The sequence below is a fragment of the Zingiber officinale genome, chromosome 6A (assembly GCF_018446385.1).
Source record: "Zingiber officinale cultivar Zhangliang chromosome 6A, Zo_v1.1, whole genome shotgun sequence".
Classification (NCBI taxonomy): domain Eukaryota; kingdom Viridiplantae; phylum Streptophyta; class Magnoliopsida; order Zingiberales; family Zingiberaceae; genus Zingiber; species Zingiber officinale.
In genome coordinates this window covers 76,584,751-76,601,424 of record NC_055997.1, presented here as the reverse complement: position 1 = coordinate 76,601,424, position 16,674 = coordinate 76,584,751, and the positions used below count along the sequence as shown (strand labels likewise).

Here is a 16,674-nt window from a genome sequence, read left to right as displayed (position 1 = left end):
GGTGTTTTTTTAATCATAAATGAGACAAGAACGACAAAATTAAAACATCTAACAATATCATTATACTGATTCAAATAGCTCACAGACTTTGTTTTCTTTCTTCTAAAAATTTAATAATATAAAAATACATTTTAATTTTAAAAAATCATGATATAAAATTTAAACATATACATTTTAGGTGCCACCAACGATGGATTGAGCATGGGTCACAATTTGATCTACGAAAAAAATAGGACCTTTTTATAATTTTAACATTCCTTTAATAGACCATGTTACTTTTCCATTGGCAGGAAGTGAAACAGGGGTGTAATTTTTGCACAAGATATTTTAAAGAGGGAAGGCATAGTTTGGGGGAGGGGCAAAATGAAAAATTCTCGGTTTAAATTCTCAAAGAAAACCAGTTGCCCGTTATAGCATACTGTAACGTCCGTCATCTCGAAGGAAAACATTCTCGACCGTTGTTATCGGTGCCACAACACCAAGTAGCGCACCTCCTAACGCGGATGACGGCTAACATTAGAACACATTCCTAATTATATCCGAACGCACAACGGAAGAAGCCCCGAGCCGATCCCATCGACGATTCACGCTCTTCCTCCCCCGTCTCCTTCTAGGTACGCCCGTCTCTCTCTCTCCCACTCTCTTTCTCCCTTCTCGTCCTTCTCAATTTTGTTCTTCTAGTTGGTTTTCCTCGCGGATATTGCTGGATTCTGGCGGGGTGGCGCTTCGATTTGGTGCAGTTTGTGCTGGCCAAACTAAAAATCTGTTGCCATCAAGTTGTTTTCTTGAACAAATTTTGAATCTTTTCATCGGTTTTTTGCTTTAATCGATCGAATTTTGAACCTGGCCGCAGGAGAATTCCATGCGAGAAGATGGGGGATCATGTAGTATTGAGCCTTGATCTGCTGAGGAAGCCTCGAAAGGTTAACACGATCAGAGGGGGAGAGGATTCTGCCCCTAACTTTTCTTCCTCCCTGGTGAGTGGGTCGGGCGGGGAAGGGGAAAACTTGATTGGTGATGAAGAGGAGCCACTGATTCAGTCGGTGGACTGCCGTATATGCCAAGAGGAGGATCACGTGGAGAACTTGGAGGTCCCTTGCGCTTGCAATGGCAGTCTGAAGGTCTCCTTCTCTTTCCCCCTTTTTGGTAGCCTGGAGGTCTATTGACATTCTGATAAAGCTTGACCTGGTTTAGTACTTGGCTATTGGGTCGTTGTGAACTGGTAGCTTTATGTGTTGCCTTTCCAATTATATGCTGTTTTCTGATCTTCGAAAAACAAATGATGTGTTGTTGACTTCCAATGTCTGCTAGCTCATGCGTCTCTATTGGTCAGATTCCTGATAGAGTTGATAGACATGCATTACTGCATGGATTCCAATGTATAAAGTTATAGATTACCTTCTGATCTACTAAAAAATTTATATGCTTATGAATTGCATGGATCTGTTGCTCAAGATTCCTGATATGCTCTTGTTACTTATAATGAGTTAAACTGTGGGACAAGATCCATGTAGCTGCTTGAATAGTTGGACTCATGGATTTGTTGTTGTACTCTGCAATCTGGATTATTTGCTTTAGTAGAATGGGCCATGATGTCTAGGCTTGATACATTACTTTAGCAGTGATTCAATTCTTGTAGGCTCATATATGTATTCCAGTATGTATACACCCTTGTTATTGTATGGATTACAATGCTTCTGAGTGGAGGGCATGTGAACACAATAAAGCAGAAGCAGATTTTAGGCTTAGATTCTCCGATGGTAGATGTAGAATTCTTCTAAGTGAGATGATCAAAACAATAACATAATATAGAATGGCTTCTGCCAGTCTACTTAAGGGACAATGCAGTTTCCTTGCTTTTATTTTGGGATATTGGAAATGGAGTCTGTATTTATTTTCTAACTTTTGCACCTTGATGTTTCACCTCAGGAGATTCAAGTTTGTACAACTTCAAAGTGACTAGTAAAAATGCTTGTTTCTTTGATATTTTATTAAACTAGCTCCAATTTTTTTAACATTTGTTCACTCTGCATCTCCTGAGTTTTAAAATCCATATCTTGTTATCTGTTTTTTTAAAGCAATTGGTGCAAACAAATTTCCAACAGTCTGATTTGATTAGCTGTTTCTTCAGTCTTAACTTGAACAGACATTAATGAGATAGATAATATGGCATGATGAATTCTTTCTGCAGTTATAGTATTTCTTTACTTTGCTGCTGTTTAGTTGGCCTAGTCAGTTACAATTTTGCAATGTGCTGCAGTATGCTCATAGGGCATGTATCCAACGTTGGTGCAATGAGAAGGGTGATACAACCTGTGAAATCTGTCATGAGGTGTGTTACAGTCTTGGTTGTATTGTATGGACATTCTCCGCAAATTTGTGTCATTCATGTGCCTCCTTTCTGAAGAATATATAGTTTTTGTTTTTTTTTTTGTAAACAAAGATAAACTATTCTTTTTTAAAAAAGGCATTTAATTTTATTTCCTGTTTCCAAGCTTCACAATCTACACACTTCCATGAACAAATATTAATGTCTAAACAAAAAAGGTAGGATGTCTAGGATCCAATTTTATAAGCAACATAAGCTGTGCTGTGCATTGCCACAAGGTGTTGAAGACAAAAAGAGTAAGCCATTTAGAAGTCATCGATTGTTGTAACAAGGAATATGCTTACATACCATTTCTTCATGCAATACAAACAGCAAGCTAGTTCCTCTGAGGAAGAAGAATATATATATATATATTTTTTTGGCATTCGTTTGGTTCAAATGGTTGTCTAAACCTCTGGTGAGAAAAGGGTGAAGTGAAAATAGGAAATTCACCTGGATTTAGCACAAACTTGTTCTGTTTAGTTGTTTGGATAATTTATTTGTATTGTGATTTATTTATTATCAATATTCTAGTGCAATAGGAAACTTACCTTACCACTTGCCTTTTAAAGTTCATTTATAACTTATTTTCTGATTCATTAACTATGCCAAGTATTCAATTAACATTTAGTTCTTTTATGGTATTGTTTATTTAGCAGAACATAACCCTATTATTATTATTATTATTATTATTATTGATAATCCTGGGGTCCAAGCTTCACCCGACTAATACTAGAGGGGGACAACCTTCCCCCTGGTTCGTGGGTAAATCCAAAACACAACTCATGCACACTGAGAAATTGACCTCCAGGATATTCATCCCACACATAACCCTATTATTCATCTTCGACGTGCTGGTCTATCTTGAGTTTCTTGTGCTAACTCCTAATCCTTTTGACTTGAACAATGTGCTCCTGTATATTCACTTTAAAAACAATATGTCATATATCAAATAAGTATTATAATTTTTTTTAGCTTCATTTGTGATTACAGCAATATAAACCTGGTTATACCACTCCTCCACGAATTCATTTTGATGACACCACAATTGACATCAAGTAAGTTCATTTACAAATTTTACTTTGTCAATCCAAATATTTATTCCTTTTTCTTTAAGATATTTTTTCATTTGCTGTGGCAGTTGGTTAATTACAGGTTCTGCATTGGATTTGCATGATCGTCACGTATTGACAATGAGAGCAGCACACCACCACCTTGTTGAAGGTGACTATGATGGATATGCTTCAAATGACAGTGGTGCTGTATTTTGCCGCTCTGTTACTTTAATAGTTAAGTCCCTTTCTTATTTTTAACTTTGACATCTACATCCCGCAATCAGATGGCATCTAACTTAAGAGTTATAAAATGATACTCAAACGGTATACATGTATACTAAGCATTTTTCCTGAACAAACTTCTGTAGTTAATGGCTCTCTTGTTGTTGAGGCATGCATTGATCATTAATAACGCTGATGGTAATGAGGATGACAGCGATGTCGAAGATGCTTCTGCATACTTTTCAGTGAGTGAAAATTTAAACTGCTTAGTATTTTAGGGCCTAGCTTGTTCATGTATCAAATACATTAGTTGAATTTTTCAGCTTTTTTTGCTACGTGCCCTGGGATTTCTGTTACCATGCTACTTTATGGCGTGGATCATAACGATCATGCAACGGCAAAGGGAAAGGCAGGTAAAAAGCTGTTGATATTTTGATGCTTGCATAGTTTTGGTGTCTTTAATGTAAAACTTTACTTTTCTAATGAATTTCCTTACAAGTTGGAATGCTTGAGATTCCTCCTTTGGCAACCATTTTGCTGAAGTTAACAACACTATCAATCAGGTTCCTGCATGTCACTTCCTGACCAAACAAAATAAGTGACTCCATATAGGCTAGATGAAGGTCACATATATCAAGAATTCCACCATATAGTGAAAGCTTGTGTTTATAGTAGAGGGTCACAACAAATTAAAAGTAATCTGCCAAAATTATTAATTAGGTCTGGATCACAATATGGGCACATATATTTATTACCAGTTGAGATTCAGTTGAGGCTGAGTCAGGGCTTAGGTGGTTTGCTTGAGGTGACCACAGGTCTATTGAGATTCTTGTGAGGATGCTGAGTTCCACGAAGGTGGAATGTACTTCTCTGGTTCATGTGAAAGTTGAGTTGAGTAGAAGTTGAGTTCCACAGATCTATTGAGATTCTATTTTCCTGTGACTAGAAAATTGAGGATTATGTGACTCACTTGTTTTATTTTTAATCCTTTTGTTGGGGTCTATATTTTGTATTGGCATTCAATCCCAACAACCCAAATACTCAGGAAGCAGCTGGCTTAGCAGCAAGTGGAGTGGCACTCATTCTGCAGTCTGGTCGACATAGGGGCAGCTTGCCCATCACATTAGCACCAGATTCACCATCCACTCCCCAACAAGAGCCACCGCAACCGTAGCTATCTCAAGTGTGAGAATCATTCTGTTAGACTCGAGTTGGTTCTCAAATGAACTATAGTCCGTATTTAGTGACAGGTTCGAGCCACAAGTCGAGACTGTATTTGAATCTGTTCTGTGCATTTGAAGATTTCACTTGCAGCTATTCCTTTGTTTGGGCATATCTTGGCATTCAGTTTAGCTGTTCACAACAATGTAATTGTATTGGAATGAAATGTATGTTCAATGTGTGATATATCAAAAGAAATATTTGTTAGCTCTTGCATTCTTATGTGGGTTAAAAGAACTGTGTTTATTGGATGAATTGGAAGCCATGGCTTATATTAATTAAGAGAGAGGCAAATCAGAGGGATGCAGGTGGCTTGTGTAGTTCTTGTAATATTACAAGATAAAAAAATTGGAAAATTATTTTTTCATGATATTGTTATTCCATCCTAATTCAATCTCATTGTATATTTTGCCCCACTACTCATCTTTTCTTTAGTTTATCTATGGAATTTGCAAGACTTGATTGATAAAGATTTAATTAGTAGAATGAATTAACATTGATGTAGGTTAACAAAAACAAAATAATTAAATACAATATCATTAAGTTAGGCTAATGTAGTTCATGGACACATCTTCCACTATTTTTTAGCACAAACAAAAAAAAAAGCTATCTACTCATCTTCCACTATTTTTAGCACAAACAAACAAGCAAAATCTAGTTGTCATGCAAATTTAACATGGCTATTGATGCCTATTTAGGCCACAAATGATGTTAAAAAACAAATGTGAAAGCTACCTTCTTTGTTATTGGAATGAGAAAGTCTTCCTCTAGGGATAGCTATGGTGTCTTTTTCACTTTATGGATTGAACGCAATAGCAAAAGTTGATCTATTGAAACACTAAATTCATCGTGAGGATCACGGGCATCACGTATACCGCTCTATCCCTAGAAGGAACAATGACCAATATTAGCAATGAATGTTAAAGGGCTCAACACACCTTGGGTTAGTACAAGCTTAGGTTGTCCTCATCAAACTATAAATAGACCATATAAGTCCTAAATTTTTTTGAGAAGTGAATCAAAAGAGAACACTTATTCATCTATATCGTCAACTGAACATCTTTCTTTTAAAAAAATATTAAAATAACACCTCATCTATAAATTTGCTATCTAAAATATCCTTTTATGCTACATTTTAGAGCTGCTTTATATAAAATAGCACAACCTTAGAGTTGCTTCTTACAAAATAACACCACCTTGAAGCTTCTTTGTTAACACCATCTTCAAGCTGCTTTGTACAAGGTGTGGTTTTTTTTCCACCAAAATTTGGGGCCGTAAATAAACTAAATATTAGTGAACAGACTTAGTGTTTTGCTTAGTAAAAGTTTTTTTATATTCGTTCAATATACAAAAGATCAATTAAATAAATAATCTTGAATAGTTCGTTAAATTACACAAACAAGCTTGAATACATATTTGTTCAATTTGTTAATGTTCGTGAACAATATTCACGAACCATGTTCATTAATAAAACTCTTATCAATATACTAAATAAATAAAAATAAAATAACTAAATAAGTTTGAATTATTAAACTCAATAACCAATCAAACAAGTAAAAATTTCAAACAATCAAATATGTTTGAATTGAGAGCTCGATAACATCTAAACAAATCAAGCTCGAACAAAGTTCAAGCCAAACTTGAATTAAGAGCTCAATAATATCTAAATAAATCAAGCTTAAGTAAAGCTTCAAATAAGCTCAAGTTTATAAAAAAAAAAAAAATTAAGCTTAAACAATCATTTTAAAGGCTTGATTCATTTTAAGCTCGAATCGATTATCTTATCAAAAAAATTTAAACATCCTAAAGCTCAGTTCTGTTTGACTTGTTTACAACCCTACCAAAATCAGATAAAATTATATTTTTTAACTTTGGTCAAAAAAAAAAAAAATCAAAGTTGTTCCATTTTAGAATTGCTTTATACAAAATAGCTCCAAGGTGATTTTGGTTGTACAAAATAACTCCAAAGTGTTAGTATTTTATATAGATAATTATTTTTTTAAATTTTGGATACTCAAATTAATCCTAATCTTCCTCATCACACAAAAACACAATTAATAGTCATGTAAAGCTATATCACATACAAATTATTCAAAACTATGGTCACATTTGTTTTTTGTTTTGTTTTACCTAATGAATTAATATTACAACAATGTCTCATTTTCTTTGCCTTCATAAATATTTGGTGCACGAATACATAGCCGACCATATATATATTTAAATATAATAGAAAGAACACGTGTCTTAATTTTATCAGTAAAAATGCAAGCTTTCCCTGTCTTAATTGATTATCATTCAGCCAATGGCTCATCTTTCCTTGCCGTCTAAAATAAACCAAATTCTTTATTGTGTCTTCATTGAATATAGACAAAATAAAATATAAAATAAGATTAAAAATATAGTTAAAATATATTATTAGGTGGAAGAGACAGTGACCTGGGAAGACTTCTGAGGATATTTTAGTCGGAACTTGAGCGACGAATTCCTGTGAAAATGACCATGGATGGAAAATTAATAGTTTGTCTGAGGTTAATTAAGGACGGGTAAACAAATCGATTAGAATTAATCTAGCCGATAGGTGTTGGAAAAAAAGTAAATGGTAGAGTAGTGAAGGGGAGAGGCTTCATTGGTTAATTTTTAGTCCGATAGTTTTGTGTTTATGAGGTTGATTTATATTGAATCGTAATACTTAAAGTTTTCAATGTGAACGTGTATAGAAGAGACTCTTATTCATATGCGGACCGTAGGAATACAAATTCAGAGCTCGAATTATATTGAATTCAGATAACTTATATGCGAGCATAACCTATGTGCACTTTGAATAATGTTGGACTGATGTAATAGTGATGATCGATGTTCTTGTCTGATTTCGTGATCTAGTGAGTCCACGCAGAACAACTGTCGTGGAGAAGGGTTCGGGTGACACGAAGGTAGATGGAGGAGGGGGCTCACAAAGCTCTTACAAACTCAACAAGAGGTTAGAATTGACGCTGAAATTGAACTCGGAGTGCCCACTCCAAAGCTCAAGTTAGCACAAGGCTCTAAGTCAGAGAAAGGTTAAAGCTCTAGAGAAATTGAAGAGTCTAAAAAGTTGTGTTTGCATACATATATATGTCCACGGGAATGTATAACATTTTATAGAGACATAGCATGTCCTCACGTTTTCCATATTTTTCGAGATGAACGCTTATATTGCCAATGTCTTCTGGAAGAAACGGCTACGCTATCAATGTTTTCCAGGATAAATAACTACGTTGCCCATAACCTCTAGGAAGAAACGACTATGTTGTACATGTCTTCTAGGAGAAATGGTTCAACAGGCCATGTAGGATAAGAGTCCCGACTGAGGGAATCCGAAGTTGAGGGAGTCGGGCAGTCGAGCTAAGAGATTTAGGTGACAGGGCTGAAGGAGTCAGGCAACCGGGTTCAAGGAGTTCGGAGTTGAGGGAGTTGGATGTAAGTACTTCGGGTTGATTTTGATATGATCAACTGAGTTAAGTTAAGCTCTGCGATTTTAATACCTTATATCTAAATGTGCAGAGACTTAGGAACATAAGAAGTAGAGCGAAAAATTCAACTAGCGAGAAGGATGGCACGGGAAGCGAGTTGACGAGCTCGATGGATCCGAAAGACAAGGTGCTATGGAAGAGTACATCAATAGACTAGAATACGCACGCGATGTTTCCCAGAGATGAGAAGCTAGGGAGGAAAACTGCTTAAGGAGAATTCTGGAGTTGGGTTTGGGTGAACTCAACTAATTTGGACGACTGGAGGATCACTCAAGCGACCAAACAAGTCAATGCTAAGTTGACTGCGTCCAGGTGCCTGGACCAAGTCGAGGCGCTCGGAGTAATATGGGTCAGGTCAGCAAACTGTTGCAGCGAGGATCAGACTAGAGTCCACGTTAGCAGACTCAGGCTCCTAGACTGGGTCCAAGTGCACAGAAGTCGATAAGTCATTGACGAAGAGCCATTGTGGAGTGGATTGAGGCGACCGCATCCAGGCGCCTGGACCGGCTCCAGGTGCATGGAAGCTGCCATGTCAGCAAACGACTAGTTCAACCAGTGGACTATAAATATAGCCATGGTCTTCAAAGTTAAATACAACACACTATACTTTCATTTCCGAATTCATGTTTTAGCTCTATTTGTGCTCAAATTTCTATAAGAGATTTCTCTGCCTATATCAGAGAATTTTAGTGTGCTTCTACTACCTTCGATTAGCAACATCCCTGGTTGCAAACTAAGTAATTCTTTTTGTCTCTTACTTTCTATTTATGTCTTTCATTTTATTTAAGTAAAGTGTGTTCGTCCTTACTAAAGTTCAATAGCAAGAGAAGATACTATAATTTTTTTATTACAAGGCTATTCACCCCCTTTAGTCGACCTACACGGGACTAATAATTGGTATTAAAGTAAGGTGCGCTTTAGAAGGGCTAACTACCAACTGAAGCAACATGAAAATGGTTGGAGCGAGCATTCATCGGCCAAAGTTTGAGGAAGATTCGCGATATGGAAAAAGAGAATGGAGATATTCTTTAAAATAGACTTTGAAATTTTACTAACCATTAAATATGACTTTGTAGCACCCAGAGAGCACTACGAGGGAAAAAGAAGAACATCTCTAGAGCAAAAAAGAGTAAAACGGCTTCGTGGTAAATGACAAAATAGAGTTCTATCTGCTGAGTATTCTTCTGCCTCAAGAAGACAATCAGGTTGGCAGCTACGACTCAGCTAAAGAGCTTTGGCAGAAGTTCTTTGAGCTTCACGAAGAGACCTTGGAGGCAAAACTAGCAAGATGGGACCTGCTTCGGAACCAACTCAACAACCTTCGGATGGAAAAAAGAAGAGCTAGTAGCTCATCTATACGCAAGAATCAAGGAGATGATCACCAGACTCGTGAATCTCAGAGAAATTGTAGCAACCCGAGATTCGCTAAAGTATACTTTAAATGCTTTCAAAGAACTCTCAAGTGGACATCTGTAATGTTGGATCGTGAAGAATCGATAGAGGGGGGGTGAATATTGATAAAAATTTTCGTAAATAGTTAGCACAGCAGAAAAGAATAAGCAAGAAAAGAAAAAGGCTAACACAAGTTCTTTTTACTTGGTTCGGAGCGTTTGGCGACTCCTACTCCAAGGCACGCGTACAAGGGTGCTTTCGATGGGCAATTCACTAGCAATTCGAATAAGTTTTTACAAATTGAAAGTACAGGAAATGCTAAAAGAAATGAAGTACCGACAATAATAAAAATAAATGAAAGAACGCGTTGTCGGAGAAGCTTCAACGTCGCAGGAGCACAGGAGAGCAGTTCTTCAGTTTTTTGAGTTAAATCTTTAGCTCCAGCCTTGACCTAGTATCTGAGTCATAAATAAATAAATTTGGTAATAAATCATTTAAATATTGGACCTAGTCTTTGAGCAACTAATAAATAAGACCTAGGGGAAAAGAGAGTCGTCGTCCCTACCCTAAAGGAGAGAGAAATCGCTGTCTCCTACCCTAGAGGAGAAAGAAGCCGTGGGTTTTTGTGGTGAAAAATCGAAGAAAAAGTTGTTGGTGTAAAAAACATCAGACGATCAAACCTAAGTTTTGATTATGCAAAGAGTTCAAAGTTAAGGTTTCTTGTTGTCTAACAAGATTGACTGAGTTTACAAAAAAGTCCCAAGTGATCTTAGATAAAAGAAATTCCTAGTTGATACTGTAGGATCAAAAAGCACGGGGGGGGGGGGGATAACGCTCTATGACAATCGAGTAAAAACGTAGTGGAATAATGAAAAGATAGAGACAAGAGAAAGCACACCAAGATTTACTTGGTTAAGAGCCTGTGACGACTCCTACTCCAAGGCCCACACGTGAAAGTGCTTTCGATGGGCCATTACTAATTAATCGAAAGTTACAACAAGATTTATAGTTGAGTACAAGTAACTTTGAAATACAACAATACCGACAACTTGGAGAGTTGAATCCTTAGAGCAATCATCGTCGGGATAGCTTTCAAGCATCGAGGAGACGTTTTTTGAACAGCTCAAAGAAGCGGAACTTGTTCGGAATGCTATTATGAAGCTCTTGGTCGAAGCCTGCTTTTATAAGCTATTCTAGGCACTTCGAACCACTCCAGGTGCCTGAACCACGTGGTTCGGCCAATCGACGCGCGCCACATTAGCTTGCAGATAATTTTTGAGTTTCGAGCGCCCGAACCGACTTTGGGCGCCCAAACAACTCCGGGCGCCCGGACTATCTTTTTCCAGTCTCTTATTTTCTGCAAAATAAAGTTAGTGCAGGAAAAAACAATATATATAATATGAAATTTGATAGTCTCTGACTGTCCGATTCTGACTTTGAGTTTCGTCGAAACTCTAGGTCGAACTGACGCCTACTATTCTCTCTTCGGGGAACACGTCTCCTCTCAAGAGAGTTTACCTTTTACCATACCGATCCTCTAAATCGATTGGATTTTTGCTCAACATCCGAGTCTTCAGGTCTTCTACGCTGGATGCCCGATCTCGACCCGTCCAGTTTTCCACCTAGTTTGCGACCACCAAGATTTTCACCCAGATTCCCCAACTCTAGGATTTTGCCCAAAGAACTTCGACCCGCCAAGACTTTCCACTTACGGTTACCACCCCCTAGGATTTTCCACCTGTCTAACCGCAGCTAGGATTTTGCCTAAGAACACTTGGAACTTTCTTGCAATCTCATTCAGATTTATTAGACAACAAAATAACTTAACTTTGGACCTTTAACATAATCAAAACACAAGTTAGATCGTCTGGTGTTTTTTGTACCAACAGATACTAGGTAGATAGAATGTCCTAGTTGCAGTTAGGCAAGTGGAAAGTCTTAGTTATAGTTAGGTAATGAACTCCTAGTTCGGGGGACTGGGTGAAGTCTTGGCGGGTCATGGACTTGGGACGAAATTCTATAGTCGGGGACTCTAAGTGAAAATCCTGAGAGTCATGGACACCAGGTGGAAGACTGGATGGGTCGTGGATCGAACATTCAGTATGAAGATTTAAAGCCTCGGATGCTGAGCAAAAGTCTAGAGGACTATTCTAGCAAAAGGTAATTTTTCCTAAGAGAAGTTAGTGAGGGCGTGTTCCTCGTTGAGGGAACAGTAGGCATCGGTTCGATTTAGGATTTTTGAAAATTTTGAAAGTAAAAATCGGACAGTCTAGAGACTATCAAGAAGTTCTATTATTCACATTTTATTGTACTAACTTTGTTTTGTATGGTATATTTGATATTTTTGGACTAACATATCTTGGAGGGAGTGAAAAGCACATTTTAAGCTCGGATGAACAGTGTTCAAGGCACATCCGGAGTAGTTGGAGGTGCCTCAGGTGGTTTGGCCGAAGGCCCGCGCAGAGAGGTGCGAAGGCGCCTTGGATACCGAATGGAAGGCGCCTTCCTTGAGCTTGAAGGCACCTTCGAACTGATGAAGTTCGTAGAAGACAGAGCTTATCGGTACCGTGGATTTAGAGATAGAAATCCGAGCTGGAGATGCCCTCAAGCGGGTTGAAGGCGCCTTTAGCAGTCAATAAAAGGAGACCATGAACATATGTCTGAATACAACTGATCTTCGCAATCTTTCTCCTACGCACTGTTTCAAAGACGATCCGATGAAGTCGTAACATGACTTTGACAATCGGAAACCTAGAATTTCTCATTCTTAGTTGTCAGTATAATTTTAATTATTGTAGCTAAATTATTGTACTTGTAATTCTCTGATTTATTAGTGAATTATCCAAAGTAAACACTCAACGAGTATGTGCCTTAGAGTAAGAGTCGTTATAGGCTCCGAATCAAGTAAAACCAACTTGTGTCGCTGTTTTCTTTACTTGCTCTTATTCCGTTGCATTTTACTCTATTATTTTTAAATGAAAGTGAAAGCCACGAGCACTATTCCCCCCCCCCCCCCCCTTCCTCTAACACATCTCGATCCTACAAAAGTCATGCCTCGATCATACCCCTAGTTCTCTCGCATCCAAAGTGGATCTATGGGCATTTAGACACAAAAGGCACATTGAATACCTCTTTGTTTATTTTTTTAATGTGTTATCCAGAACATATAAAGTGTAAATATCATGCTTAAAGAACATTTATGCATTGATCTTTTTATGTTTCTTAAGTACCTATTTATTGATGCGTTATTCAGAACATATAGGATGTAAATACCATACTTAAAGAATGCTTACGCATTTATCTTTTTATATTGCTTAAGTACTTTTCTTAATGCATTATCTAGGCCATATAATATATAAATACCATGTTTAAAAAATATTTATGCATTGAACTTTTTTATGTTGTTTAAGTACTTGGTGGTCGTGGCTAGCGTTTTGAGTCTGAACCATGTTTTAATGATTATGTATGCTATCGATTTATGAAAAAGTTATATGCACATATGTATGGGGCTGAGAAATGTTTATGAGGAATGACATTTGACTGTAGCCAAACTATGCTTACATATGGGTAGGGTATGAACCGGGGATTTAAGTCTGGGAGCTTACCAAATTATGGATGTGTTGAGTTATGAACCGGGGACCTAAGCCCGAGGAACTGACTAAATTATGTATGGATTGAGTTATAAACCGGGGACCTATGCTCGGGGAGCTTGCTAAACTATATATGGGTAGTGGTTTCGTTCTGAGGTTTAGATCCCTAGCAACCTAGTGCTAGGTTAAATGTTTGATCAAACGGTTATGTTACGAGGTCTTTCATTGAACTAAACTCTATTAAGGATGTTTATGTTATATTACATTTATGTTAAACCCGATAGTAATATGATTTGCTTTATGTTTATGACATGCTGCATTTATGTTAAACTCGTTAGTAATATGATCTATTTTATGTTTATATCATGGCGCATCTATGTTAAACTCGTTAGTAATATGATTTGCTTTATGTTTATGTCATGCAATATTTATGTTAAACCTGCCAGTAATATGATTTATTTTATTTTTATGTGATGCTGCATTTATGTTATATCCAATAGTAATATGATTTGATTTATGTTTATGACATGCCGCATTTATGTTAAACCCGTTAGTAATACGATTTATTTTATGTTTATGTCATGTCATATTTATGTTAATCCCGTTAGTGATATGATTTACTTTATATTTATATCCTGCAACATTTATGTTAAATCAATTAGTAATATGATTTGCTTTATGTTTATGTCATGTCGCATTTATGTTAAATCCGATAATAATATGATTTGTTTTTTGTTTATGACATATCACATTTATGTTCAATTCGTTAGTAATATGATTTGTGTATGTTTATGTCATGTCACATTTATGTTAAACTCGTTAGTAATATGATTTGCTTTATGTTTATGTCATGTAGTATTTATATTAAATCCGTTAGTAATATGATTTGTTTTATGTTTATATCATGCCGCATTTATGTTAAACCCGTTACTAATATAATTTGCTTTATGTTTATATCATGTCATATTTATGTTAAACCCGATAGTAATATGATTACTTTATGTTTATGGCATGCCGCATTTATGTTAAATCCATTAGTCATATGATTATTTTTTATTTATGACATGCCGCATTTATGTTAAATCCATTAGTCATATGATTACTTTATGTTTATGTCATGCAACATTTATGTTAAACCCATTAATCGTATAATCTACTTTATGTTTATGTTATGCAAGTATGATTTGAATGTGTTAAGTCTTTGGACTCATTAGATCTAATTGATGCAGAAGGTGAGACAGATGAGATAGGAGGCCTTGATAATTGAGCAGGCTCAGAATGCTGGTAGTACTGTTGGTGCAACCTTAGGTCAAGGTTGACCTGGGTGACCCGACTCGAGTTGACCTGACTCGAGGTATATTTTGATGTTTGACAAGAATGGAGAAGTTATATTTTGATGTTTGACAAGAATAGGAACTTGAGAGATTGTGGGTGCAACCTTTGGTCAAGGTTGACCTGGTTGACCCGACTTGAGTTGACCTGATTCGGGAAAAGTCCAAGTATGGAGACTTGGCACGGAAAGGTCCAAGCAGAGAGCTTGGCATGGGAAAAGTCCAAGTATGGAGACTTGGCACGGAAAGGTCCAAGCAGGGAGCTTGGCACGGGAAAAGTCCAAGTATGGAGACTTGGCACGGAAAAGTCCAAGCAGGGAGCTTGGCACGGGAAAAGTCCAAGTATGGAAGCTTGGCATGGGAGGTCAGAGAGGGCTCGGTAGCTCGTTCTCTGGACTGGATGGAGTCGGAGAGGGCTCGGTAGCTCGTTCTCCGGACTAGGTCAGAGAGGGCTCGGTAGCTCGTTCTCTGGACTGGATGGAGTCGGAGAGGGCTCGGTAGCTCGTTCTCCGGACTAGGTCAGAGAGGGCTCGGTAGCTCGTTCTCTGGACTGGATGGAGTCGGAGAGGGCTCGGTAGCTCGTTCTCGGACTAGGTCGAGAGGGCTCGGTGCTGTTCTGGGCACGTGGAAGTCGGAGAGGTTCTCGATCTGCATCTGGACGGCGTAGTCGCCGGTCCCGGCGAGCGAGAGGCTCTCGACGGCCTCGGGGCTCGTTCTCCGGACTAGGTCGAGAGGGCTCGATAACTCGTTCTCTAGATCGGGAAGACTTTAGGTTTAAGGTGAGAATTAGATCGGTCTGACCGATCCGATACTATGGGTATCCGGATCGGTATCTTGACCGATCGATGTTCTTCGATTCTCATGGGTCATCGATCGGTGCGTGACCGATCGGTAACCAAACAGTTAGGAGAAGGAATAGGAGGGATCGGTCGGTGGACCGATCCACCTATCTCTGATCGGTCCACGACCGATCAGGGCTCGGCAACCAACTCTGTGAGAGTTGGGATCGTCTGAGACCGCGCTTAGGGCTGATCTGTCCTGCCATGTGTGTTCACCTCCCTTTGTCGGTGAAGCTTAACGGGTGTGGCCTGCGCGCATGGCGGCTAGATTTCTGTGTTTTCTTTGTTTTCTTCGCAGGTTCATATAAATCAAGAGGTGGAGGTGGAGGACCTCTAGAGCTGCTGTGGTTGACTTCTTCTTGCTCCTGCGATCTGAGCTTTGCTGAGCTCTCCATTACTGAAGCTTCGTGTGAGCTTCCCTCGGCTGGGTCTCCAACTGAACAGTTGCTGCTGTGGTTGGCATGAAGTGGTTGCTTCATCAACAGTCGACGAGAAGGCAAGCAAACTAGTGTTTTTACATTCATATTGTTCTTGGCTTCTTGCTGTATTTCTTGTACTCTGATCTTGCTGTTGCAAGAGAGATTGTGGCGAGATTTCTCCACCCAAAAGGAGTTTTTATTAGCCGATTTTCCGGGGTCTCATCCACTGACGGATTGATAGGATTCGTCCACCTTACGGACACGCCGAGGAGTAGGAGTATCATCTCCGAACCTCGTTATATCGTCACGTTTGAGGTTTGATATTCTCCCGTTTCGTTTCTATCTTTTATTTCCGCTGCGCTAACTAAAATTGTAAGAAGAAACGTGAATTTGGGGTCGACTATTCACACCCCCCTCTCTAGCCGCGTCCGAAGGTCCTAACAAGTACGACCCAAAGGTCTTCCAATTTATGTTTCCGTATTTATTCAGTTGTTTCAACTAGAAGATTAATCCTAGAATTTGTGTTAAGATTTTGAGAACTATTAGTTACTTTATAACTTGGCTTGCTTTGTTGGATTAATTATTTATAAGTTTGGAAAAAAAAGAAAAATTGACATTAATTATTCAAACATAGATTTAGGGATGCTATAGAACTAGAACCAGATTCAAACTCAGCGGTTGACAAAAATGAAAGAACTTATGTGGCAAGGAAATTGAATAATTTTTTT

At 38.1% G+C, this 16,674-nt stretch overlaps 1 protein-coding gene across 1 annotated transcript; it reads left to right on the top strand.

The window, feature by feature from the left end:
• The first annotated feature begins 470 nt into the window (after positions 1 to 470).
• On the top strand, positions 471 to 5,073 carry LOC121996627. Its single transcript, XM_042550647.1, has 8 exons — positions 471 to 614; positions 854 to 1,121; positions 2,261 to 2,332; positions 3,362 to 3,426; positions 3,510 to 3,657; positions 3,792 to 3,890; positions 3,969 to 4,058; positions 4,691 to 5,073. The coding sequence occupies exons 2-8, from the start codon at positions 873 to 875 to the stop codon at positions 4,817 to 4,819; spliced, it is 852 nt and encodes a 283-aa protein (XP_042406581.1). The 5' UTR covers positions 471 to 614; positions 854 to 872; the 3' UTR covers positions 4,820 to 5,073.
• The last annotated feature ends 11,601 nt before the right edge of the window (positions 5,074 to 16,674 follow it).